Source organism: Engraulis encrasicolus, unplaced genomic scaffold (assembly GCF_034702125.1).
Source record: "Engraulis encrasicolus isolate BLACKSEA-1 unplaced genomic scaffold, IST_EnEncr_1.0 scaffold_105_np1212, whole genome shotgun sequence".
Lineage (NCBI taxonomy): Eukaryota > Metazoa > Chordata > Actinopteri > Clupeiformes > Engraulidae > Engraulis > Engraulis encrasicolus.
This window is the reverse complement of record NW_026944526.1, coordinates 96,496-107,983: the sequence shown is the minus strand read 5'-3', so window position 1 is coordinate 107,983 and position 11,488 is coordinate 96,496. Positions and strand designations below refer to the sequence as shown.

The window sequence follows — 11,488 nt, the reverse complement described above, 5'->3', positions numbered from 1 at the left end:
CTTGGAAGCGATTTCCAGCATGTCCATAACAAGCATTTAGCGCGTTTACCGTTGCCCATCTGGTTACCGATTTGGACATTACGCACCTCGCCAGATCATTGGCTTCGTACATATTCTGTTACTCATCCGATTTCGTATTGCCTCACGCTCACTTCCTCATGCTGCCATCATGTTAACGAAATCATTTTGCATTTGACAGAGGCCTCAAATAGCCTGTCACGTATCTAGAGGCGATTTTGAAAGTGTAGGCTATTGTATGAAGGAACATTTATTTTCGAATACGGTCATAATGGACTTTATGAAATGAACCCTTTACATTTAGCAAACGCTTCTACCCAAACGCGAGGGCATGGCTAACATGCTTACGATAGACCAGATTTAAAACTTACACTCAACGACTGATTAGGCTATGCGTCCTCCTGACGAGCTTCATCAAGCTTCATATTCCGACGTTACTTTGGATAGCACCTAACCGTTTTATTTCTTGTCCTCAAGCCACATTACACTGAACGTGCATCTATCTACCCATCTCGATTCACGTTCATATTTTTTCCACCACTTTTTCGACTGTTTCTAATAGAACATGCAAGTAGGCTAGACGGCTCTGGCTGCGCCCACAGGTCTGCGGCTGCCCCCCGCTGTGTGGCCAGCGGGCTGCGCTACGCCACAGACACTGATCAGTTTCATCTACCTTTACGCATCTTGATAAGGGACGTATGCCGGTTAAATAAGGTTTATAGCGTCAAAAAATAGACCTTTTTCTTACACTCAAGCTACCCAGGGGAAATATAAGACCTCCCACGTAAATATAATACCACACTTCCAAAAATTGGCGAAATATAATGCTTTATAAGACCTTAAAAAAACAAATATCAAAAGTAAGACTTTATAAGACTTTTTAAGGATCCGCGGAGACCCTGGCACGGGAGCACACGGTTGCCACTCTAACCACTACAGAAAAACATCAACAATAAATAAATAAATAAGTGAATAAGTGTGTGTGAGTGTGTGTGTGTGTGTGTGTGTACCTCCAGGTCGGCCACTTCAAAGCTCCAGACTTCCTGTTTGGTGTCAAGTTTCCAGACCTTCAGAACGCCGCTCATGTCGCCCGTAGCAACCAGCTTGGAGTCATGACTGAACACCGCACACGTCACACTGTCCTTGTGGCCTGCACACACACACACACACACACACGCACACACACACACGCACGCAACCAGCTTGGAGTCATGACTGAACACCGCACACGTCACACTGTCCTTGTGGCCTACACACACACACACACACACACACACACACACACACACACACACACACACACACACACACCAACCAGCTTGGAGTCATGACTGAACACCGCACACGTCACGCTGTCCTTATGGCCTACACACACACGCACGCACGCGCATGCATGCACGCACGCACACAGACACGCACGCACGCACACACACACACACTCACATTTATATAATATCTATCTCTACAATACAATGAAACTGAAACACCCGTCATGGATGCATTGGGCCACTTTGGTGGTCAGCCTTCATTAAGCCATTTTGTCCTCAGCCCTTATTGGGAAAGGGTGCCCTCTGCCTATTACAGGACCAGTTCAGTCCATTTCAATATGTATTGCTCACACTACCCTTGACTTGTCAGTACCCGGTGATGGCACATTTTTCGGCTCAGTCCTTTCCGAGATATGAGCTATTCTAATGGGGGCAGCGTTTGTTTACATTTTTTTTTTAAATAACATAGGCCTACTCCAAATATTTTCCCAAAAGGTACCGCTGTTTGCTAGTTGCTGATGTCGCATAACCTTTCAGAAGTATTTGGGAATAATTAAAGATGTTTTTTTGAAATGTAAACAAAAACGCTGCCCCCATTAAAATGACCAAGATCTCAGAAAAGGCAGAAGAATATTTAAAAAAAAAACTCAGGTACTGACCAGTCCAGGGTAGTGTGAGCATTACAACTGCATAGGCCTGTCACGATAACAATTTCTGCCAGACGATAACGATAACAAGAAATTATTGCGATAATCGATAATATTGTCTCTCTCGCCATTTTCAAACAATATAATGTGCAATAAAAAACACTGCTATGCAAGGTGCGGCCTCCTTCTTGAAACATTGAATGTAACATTTGGGCCAGCAGACTCAGAGGTTTAAATAATTAAGATTGACGCCTGCTCCAAGAAGAAATGTGTCAAACAATATAATGACGTAAAAATGCAATAAAAATGTGACTACACCCCTTCACATTTTAAAAGCATCACGGCGGGGGTTATATACTGTATATGTTTTTAATTACATCCTCATGGAGCACAATAGGCTCTAAATAGGCTTTTTTGTATTTATTATTTATTAAGTTATATAGTCTTTCTTTAACATTTTCTGTTATTTATCTTTCTCAAGCACACTGAATGGCTTATAGGCCTATCCATGGTGTGATGTAAAATAACCTACTGGTGGGGTATTGTTAATTCACAAATTATTACTTAGACAGCTTATTTCAAACAAATGCACGTTGTTACTAGCCAATTGTCAGTCAAAACCCAAATCAGCCCTGTTAAAGGCATTTCAACATCAGCAAAAAGCAAAAGAGCATGAACAGATGCACAAGTTCCAGCTCTCTCTCTCTCTCTCTCTCTCTCTCTCTCTCTGATACCCTCGACTGGAACAAGTTGCAATTCTGCGCACTTTAAAGTCCTTTATGAACGCCCATACATTGATTCTTATGAGTTATGAGTCGCCATGCCTCTGTTTCCCCTGTAGCGCGCTCAACCGTTCACATTCTCCTGGTGTGACAGATTTAAATCCACAAATCTTATCTTCATGATTTGCTTGCGGACTGCCTACTCATATTGTTAGGTCTAAATAAACAAGAAATATAGCGAAAATCACAAAAAGAACAGACAACGAACGTCGGGGTAGGAGGCGCATTGAAATCATAGTGGAAACTCGGCGAGGTTTAAAATAACATTGGGTTGCTGCGCATGTTTCAAAATGAACATTTGCCTCCGTGTTGGAGCTGTTCATTCCCCTCTCTGAGGAACGTTGCAGATGCGCTGACTGAGACTGGAAGAATATTGCGCTCCTAGTCTCTAGCGCTGATTCTTTGTCGAGGCTTATAAGCGACGCGCGGGAACACCAGCGTTCTATTTCAAAGACGCAAGTAGCCAGATCAATGCACTTTTTTCCAACCAGAACTGCACTGAAACTTAAAATTACACCAACATTTAAGCGTCATTGCGCTGCGTTGGCCTATAACGCGCCATACGGCTGCGGTAGAGAAAGGGAGAGAGGGAAAACAAATCATCACTCAAATAACTTATCGTCACTTATCGGGGCCAGGAAAGTGATCGTTCCTGTAAAAAGTTATCGTCCGATTTATTGACTTATCGTATATCGTGACAGGCTTACAACTGCATGTTGAAATTGACTTAACTGGTCCCTTGAATCCTCAATATCTCAGCCTCTGAAGCACACACAAACATGCAATAAGTTGCATTTAAGAGCTAGGACCCTCATTTTGCATTGTGTTCATTCAGCTCTAATAAACCAATAAAACAGCTCAAATCTCAAGAACTCGAATGGATACGTGTCTCCAGGGTTAAATGTAGGGCTGTCCTAAACGATTATTTTTGCCCCGATTAATCTATCAACAATNTTTTGAATAGTCGATCAGTCAAACAATGATTTTTTCAAGTACTCTAGCACTTTAATCTTCAAGGAAATTGGGGGGGAAAAAAGAAAGAAACCATTAAAATTAGGTCCCTGGGCTCACAATGAGCTTATTTCTGCCGAGATACAACGTCCAATTCATACGAGCTGGGAAATTTTAGGCTTCAATAAAGTAATAAAGCATTAGAAAAGTAAGTAAAAGAGCATTGCATTAAATGAAACGATAAGTCGACTTCTTAGTCATCTTTTTTGAACTCTGATATGTGATGTCACACATGTGATGTCACACACACAGACACATACACACTGTACCAACCTGAGCATTCCAGCAGCAATTCTCTCACACACACACACACACACACACACACACACACACACACACACACACACACACACACACACACACACACACAAGGGCTAAGCTGAACCCCTCTCTCTTTCTCTCTCTCTCACCCGCCCTCTCGCCCCCCCCCCCCCCCCCCCACCCCCCCCCCCCCCCCCCCCCCCCCCCCCCCCCCCCACCCCCCCCCCCCCCCCCCCACCACCTCCCCACCCCTCCCCCCCCCCCCCCCCCCCCCCCCCCCCCCCCCCCCCCCCTCTCTCCTCACCTGTGCATTTCATCAGTACTTCTCTCTCTTCTCTCCCCCCATCTCTCTCTCTCTCTCTCTCTCTCTCTCTCTCCCCCTCTTCCCCGTCTCTCTCTCTCCTCACCTGAGCATTCCAGCAGTACTAACCCCCCTCTCTCTCTCCTCTCCTCCCTCTCCTCTCCTCCCTCTCCTCTCCTCTCCTCCCTCTCCTTCTCTCCTCTCCTCTCCTCTCCTCTTGTATCCTCTCCTTCTCTCTCTCCTCACCTGTGCATTCCAGCAGCACTTCCCCGTCGCTGATGTTCCAGACGAAGGCCTTGTCATCCTCTCCTCCCGTCACACACAAGCTGTTGGTCTGGGGGTCCAACGCAATGCAGAACACTGACCCTGAGGAACACACACACACACACACACACACACAGACACACACACACACACACACACACACACACACACACACACACACCCTATTAGTCATACACAGGCTGTTGGTCTGGGGATCCAGAGATATGCGGAACACCGACCCTGAGGAACACACACACACACATACACACATACACAAACACACCCAAACACACACACACACACACACTATGAGTCTGCTCCGCTGTGAGTTTACAGTATTAGTGAGTGTGTTTGACTAATAAGTTAATAAGTTATGTAATTAAAGTCTGTGTAGAGAATGAGTTGACTGCCCTCTGTCAACTCATCCTCAGTTTGTGTGTGTGTGTGTGTGTGTGTGTGTGTGTGTGTGTGTGTGTGTGTGTGTGTGTACCTGTGTGTTTTGAGAAGGTCAGATCGCTGTCGTCTGCCTCTGCCTCCATCTCGTCCTCCGTCTCCCAGCCCTCCTCGTCTCCTGTGATGTCATTTCCTGCCGCCCCCTCATCATCAAACTCCACGTCCTCCAACTCCTCCGCCAGGTCATCTGGAGAGAGAGAGAGAGAGAGAGAGAGAGAAAGGGAGAGAGAGAGAGAGAGAGAGAGAGAGAGAGAGAGAAACAGAGAGAGAGAGAAAGAGAGAGAGAGAAACACACACACACACATACAGTTTACTTCTTTGTTTATTTGGATTGACAGATAGACGTTTATCATAGCACAAGCCAAATTGCATAGGAGTTTACACAAGGCAAAACTAAAAGAAACTGCTCACAAAGTGTCTTAAGGATACATGTGGGGCTCAGAGAGAGAGAGAGAGAGAGAGAGAGAGAGAGAGAGAGAGAGAGAGAGAGAGAGAGAGAGAGAGAGAGAGAGAGAGCCACACCACACACACAGAAAGTGACTTTGCTGACACTTTATAGCCCAGCAGTCCAACTTATTAAGCTCACAGCGCTCTCTAAAATATCTGTCACAGGCACAGCTCGGTCTGATCCACAGTCGTATGTAGGCTACAGTTACTGTATCAATCAATGGTCTGGGGACCAGCATCCCAAGATAGTAAAGTCACAGTGCTGTATGTGAACCATCTAGAACTACTGCTCTGCTTGTCTGTTCAAAGAAGCGACTTTGTAGACACTTTATTAGTGCAACAGCATAAACTCAGCTCACAGCCCTCTGTTTCTCTCTAGCCTACTCACCTGACCTGACGTCTGTTATTAGTCCAACAGCATAAACCCAGCTAACAGCCCTCTGTTTCTCTCTACTCACCTGGCGTCTGTTCTGTGTCGTTCAGATCTATAACCTCCAGTATCTCCTCATCTCCGTGGAGTTCCACAGAGTCTCCTCCTCCGGGAGCGTTACTGTCCATGTTGTTGTCTTGGCTTCTTCACCTGTGGTGTGATATCTGTCAGACAAACCGGACTGCACTGCACTCGCAATAAACAACAGTTAGCTAACTAGCAAGCGAGCTAGCTTCGTGGAGCTGTTGTGTCTGTCTTACGCTGTGTTGTAACTAACTACAGCAGTTCTTACGGCAATGCTGACACACAGCTGTTCCTGGATTGGGGGTTATGTTGATCCTTGCGCGGAATTTAAAAGTAGAGATCAGTAATTAAAATCGCTGATACAATATTGTGTGGTCTCAAGGTTTCACGTGTTGGTTCATGGCTCCTTGGGAGTCACACACGCAGACGCTAACGTCAACTTGATTGACATGGCTGGTCACCAATCGCGTACTGTTCTGGCATCGTTGACCCCGCCCCCGTAAGGCGGGACTTCCTGTGCACTCAGTCTTCCATCCGTGATGAGTTCGGAACTTCAGAAAGCTTTTCAACATCACGAAGTTGGTCAGTCTTACAACATTGACACGTATTTGAGATGTAAATAGACTGTATTGTTTGGATATTTTGTGCTGTGTTCAAAGGGATGGAAAGGACCAGCACTCAGACACACAGACAGACCTGCTTGCTGCCTGTTTCTAGGTGAGCGCTGGGCGGGGGCGTGGTGCCAAAAGTAAAGTGTTAGGTCGTGAGTCCGTCCACATAAAACTACAGTAGCCCCCCTACGCCACAACAATCTGAATTTGAAGGTAATTTCCACATTATCACTATTATTTCAGCCTTCTAGTGTTGTATGGGCGAAGACAAGGTAACTGAAAGCACAAACAGCAAAAGATGCAACTACCTCGCAGGGGCCAAACTGCAATATTCAGAATGACCACCTGATAGCAGCATCGGAGCGTGCTAAAGATGCCATCTCGACACGTGTAGAGCGATGCAGTGCCCGGCGTCTCTATGTGATGGTTGTTTACGTGTTCAAATCTCAGACGAACCAACTTTCTAGCCATGTGTATGTGCCGTGCCGTTTTTATATTAATTGACTACTGAGGCAAGAGTAGAGTACGGTATAGCTTTTGTGTTTAACCACTTGCCCACTGCTGAGGGTTTCATATGTTGATATGATTTCTTCCTCCCTCCACGTGTCCTGAAAGCTGGTTAAAATCAGCGATAGACACACACGTGGTGACAAAGTTCAACACAAGCATCTGATAAGTTAGTACAGATACATCACCTACTTGAACAAGCACTTCAGTGGGACAGAGACGATCGGCTCCTATGCTGATGTAAGAAAAAATGTGTTCTTCTCTGCATTTCCTTAGCCCGGCTAGCTCAGTCGGTAGAGCATGAGACTCTTAATCTCAGGGTCGTGGGTTCGAGCCCCACGTTGGGCGCAAATGTTTTCCTCTTGTGACGGCAGCAGACCCCGGTGGATGAGTACATGGATAGAGGATCGTGTAGAAAGCCACCGCGTGAAGCTGGCACCCTGTATGTCACAAGGAGGCAACTGAGGAGAGAATGTAGTGTACCGGTATGAGCACTCTACTAAAAAAAAAAGAAAAACCCTAACTAACTAGATCCTCTTGCTCTTGTTGTTCTGCATATTTCCTGTGCACTTTGTATCTGCTAGTGATGTTGGCTATGATTATGGTCCTCTTTTGAAAGTCGCTTTGGTATAAAGCGTTGACTCTTGACTTGACTAATGTAATGTAATGTAATGACTACAGTAACTTCATTGATCCCTGTACTGGGGAAATTGAGGTGTCAGGTAGCTTACATAAATACACATAATGCCCACATGGACATTTCAAGACACATATAAATAAACTCATAGGTAATGGTTAGGATGGGGAACATACAACATACAAAAACTACAGAAAAGATAAGAAGGCAGTTGCAACTGAGAGCAACAGAGACAATGATTGCATTCCAATATGCGACCTTGCATCCTCCACTTGTGCTTGTGGCCTCACCCCACCTCCTGGCCCCTCCTCCGTGGAGAAAACAAATTGTTACAATAAAGTTTCCCAGCTGTCAGCCTAGCCAAAACAACTTTTGGGGTACTGTTTTTCATTCACCATCCCAATTGCAAATGAGAAAAATGACATTAGAAATGTGATTTTGCGAGATATTGAAATATAATGCTATTGTCAGTGACGTCATCATGACATATTACTTCCTGGTACGAGGCCACAAGCACAAGTGGAGGACACAAGGTCGCATATTGGAACGCACACTTCAGAGGGCGCTATTCCTTTGTCCCCCTCCAATGAACTGGAAACAGAAGTCCAAGTAGTGAATGTGAAAAAAAGGTGAAAGCCCAACTGGGAAACTCCAACTCCCATTTGTGACACAGCACTACACAGCACACAAGTGAATACTGCACACTACAAAATTGCATTAATGCCTCACCCGTGCAAGGGGGCAGCCCTTATAGCACCCAAAGAGAGGAGTGCGACGGGACGGTACCGTGTTCAGGGTACCTCAGTCATGGAGGAGGATGGGGGACAGTAGAGTACAATGGAGGAGGATGGGGGACAGTAGAGTACCATGGAGGAGGATGGGGGACAGTAGAGTACCATGGAGGAGGATGGGGGACAGTAGAATACCATGGAGGAGGATGGGGGACAGTAGAGTACCATGCTCAGGGTACCTCAGTCATGGAGGAGAATGGGGGACAGTAGAGTACCATGGAGGAGGATGGGGGACAGTAGAGTACCATGGAGGAGGACGGGGGACAGTAGAATACCATGCTCTCTGCAGCCGCCATAAAGTCCTCCAAGGGCCTCACTTCATAAAGTCCTCCAAGGGCCTCACTACAGTCCCCATGCTGCCCTGTGCTGTGCTGTGCTGTGGTGTGTGGAGTTGGGGGCCCTTTGACCGGCCCTCCACCTCTCTGCACCTCAGCATTTGAACTGGCCCAAAGAAGCAATCCTCACAGAAAAAAAAATGATAAAATATACTGTTTAAATATTTTGTTTATCAACAGGCTTTCCTACAGTTTAACTTTCACTAACCTAGTGTGAATCACCAGAAGTTTCTTGTCTTGATAGTTTCTCATCTCACTGTAATATAAACAGGGCTACCATTTCTATTGTAGCCTATCACTCATAAACTGTCACCATATTTGTCTAACCTTTCCCTGCTATTTTTACGTGGTTGTTAGAAATTAAAAGCAATACCTGTGGTATTTCAAATTGAAAAACATGTGAAGTACTCACTTCTTTTGTAAATCACTTGTAATGATGAACTATTTTGTGCTAGAAATTATGGCTATAACAGGCAGTGGCCTAGTATACAGCCCACATGATTGATCCCGGCCCCTGATCACAGTCAGGAACGATAATGTGGCCCCCAGAGAAAAAAGTTTGGGGACCCCTGTTTTACAGTAATACTTTAATTGTTTTTATTGGTTGTATGCAGGGCCCTGAATTAACTTCATGTCACCAGCCAAAATGGCTCATAGATGTTCATCTTACAAGCCAAGCGCACAATAACCAATGGTAGTAAGTTGGTCTGTTCTACCAGCCAAGCTGAAACTTTATCAGCATTTGTCTGTCTGGTTGTCTGGTGTTAATTCAGAGCCCTGGTTGTATGTATTGAACAGCCCTTTAAAGTTCTGAACTAAATGGATTTAGATTTAGATTTAGATATAGACTGAAAAACATTACACTACATTACACAACACAACACAACACAACACTACACTACACTACACTACATTACACTACACTACACTACACTACATTACATTACACAACACTACATGACACTACATGACACTGCACTACATGACATTATGAAAGACAGTGTTGGGCTATTATAAATTGTATTGTAGTAAGCAGTGAATGCTGCATTTTGGACACAGCAAATGCTTTCAATTATGTGAATTTGCAATAAGAAATATTTTGAAAATGCTGCGCTACAAATCCTGTAAAACTGTAGCATTGGACTTGTGTCATAAAGGCCAATAATGCATTCTACATTATTCACATTACTATATTATTATGCTCGCTACATTTATTTAGCTCATGAAGTCACTCTACTCTTCTCATGCGATTATGAAATTGCCCGTTTTAGACACAAGATGGCACCGTTGAGCCACGTTGAAAAGAATGGAATGGCCTCTTCGGCTCGTGGGCTACTGCCTGTGAGTCAGTCGAGGTAGAGCTACCAAGTCAAGTCAGCCCTACGAAAATAATTCGCCAACTTTTACCTTCTACACGTGTCAATTCGGACTCGTCAGTCCATCATGCATGTGTTTATTCAACGCGTTAAAAGCTGCGGAGAAAGTAGGGCTACGTTGTAGTGTAATATTTTGTAGATTGCAACACATGTTGCAATGTTGCAAGTGTGGAGTTTCAGAGTTCACCAACGTGTAGTAGTCTCCACACCACGTAGCTCTACAATTCGCTCTCTGCAGTCTATCACGCATGTATTCACTGAAGACATGTTTAAGATTTGAAGTACAGTGCGTAGTGGTAATGTAATGATTTGTATGCTGCAATGTTGCAAATGGTGTTTCAGGAGGAGGGAGCAGTTATGAGCGCTAGGGGGCGCAGAGAAGATCAGCCGCCTCGTTGGCGCAGTAGGCAGCGCGTCAGTCTCATAATCTGAAGGTCGTGAGTTCGAGCCTCACACGGGGCAGAGCGGGAAAGTTTTTAAATTGTGAGAATAATTAAAGCTGTGACTGTTAATGTTTCAAAAAAAGAACCATACTCAGTCAGCATCTGCATAAAGGCGCAGTGTACACTGACAGCATTGTTCAACCCATGGTAAAAGATGCAGCATAAAATGATAGGAATGGTAACAAGCACTTTGGATAATAATGAACAAAGTGCATCTAGTGGCAGTATCCTACAGTTTTAACATCGACAGCAATGTTCAACATATGGAAAAAGATGTAGCAAAAACAAGAAAATGTGTGAAAAGTAATTCAGGTAAGATGTTAGGTACAGCTTACATAAGATATGAAAAGCACTGGTTTGAGGAAAGAGGCTTACAAAACTAAGGAAAAAAGCTAAACAAGACAGAGGTGAAAATCTAAGGTCATGAGGGGAGTAGAATAAGTTGTGTTTGAGAAAGTCTGCCAACACTGTTCTGAATTGTTGGCAAAAAGGGATGTGCACTTGAATTAATCTCTCATGTCGTATTTAATGGAATAGCCTAGTAGTCAGTTTAATTCCATTGCCAACAACATTCTTAATATCGACACTAGCACAAGGAACTCTTTTTGACTGTGTGCGTGTTGTTGTTCTAACCCTGTTACATTTGTTTTACTTTTACAACAAGGAGCGTTGTTCCCTCTGTGTGATGTTAACAAGGTCAAGCGGTGAATGGTGACAAATTAGCAGCACATTAGCGCCGTACAAGTGTGTTCGCGATCATAAGAATTTCTCCACTTGGCATTGAATGGCATTCCCGCCTGGTGTGGTGACTCGGTCTGGGGGAGAGAGAGGGAGAGAAGGAGGAGGAGGAGGATGAGGAGGGAGGGAGGGGCCGCTAGCTAG

The 11,488-nt window shown here is 44.7% G+C and overlaps 1 protein-coding gene and 2 non-coding genes across 3 annotated transcripts in view; 2 read left to right on the top strand and 1 right to left on the bottom strand.

Annotated features, from left to right (window-relative positions):
- The window catches only part of aamp (angio-associated, migratory cell protein), a 35,594-nt gene extending 29,274 nt beyond the window's left edge, over nucleotides 1–6,320 (bottom strand). Inside the window, exons 1-5 of the mRNA XM_063192362.1 lie at nucleotides 6,175–6,320; nucleotides 5,911–6,032; nucleotides 5,043–5,192; nucleotides 4,535–4,654; nucleotides 1,029–1,168 (exon numbers count right to left, since the gene is read on the bottom strand). Of these exons, the coding sequence (XP_063048432.1) occupies nucleotides 1,029–1,168; nucleotides 4,535–4,654; nucleotides 5,043–5,192; nucleotides 5,911–6,010 (510 nt within the window). The 5' untranslated portion in view covers nucleotides 6,011–6,032; nucleotides 6,175–6,320. The remainder of the gene's footprint in view (nucleotides 1–1,028; nucleotides 1,169–4,534; nucleotides 4,655–5,042; nucleotides 5,193–5,910; nucleotides 6,033–6,174) is intronic.
- Nucleotides 6,321–7,299: 979 nt separating this feature from the next.
- trnak-cuu (transfer RNA lysine (anticodon CUU)) lies at nucleotides 7,300–7,372 on the top strand. Its single transcript has one exon. It is a non-coding gene; the product is annotated as a tRNA-Lys (tRNA).
- Nucleotides 7,373–10,552: 3,180 nt separating this feature from the next.
- On the top strand, nucleotides 10,553–10,625 carry trnam-cau (transfer RNA methionine (anticodon CAU)). Its single transcript has one exon. It is a non-coding gene; the product is annotated as a tRNA-Met (tRNA).
- The last annotated feature ends 863 nt before the right edge of the window (nucleotides 10,626–11,488 follow it).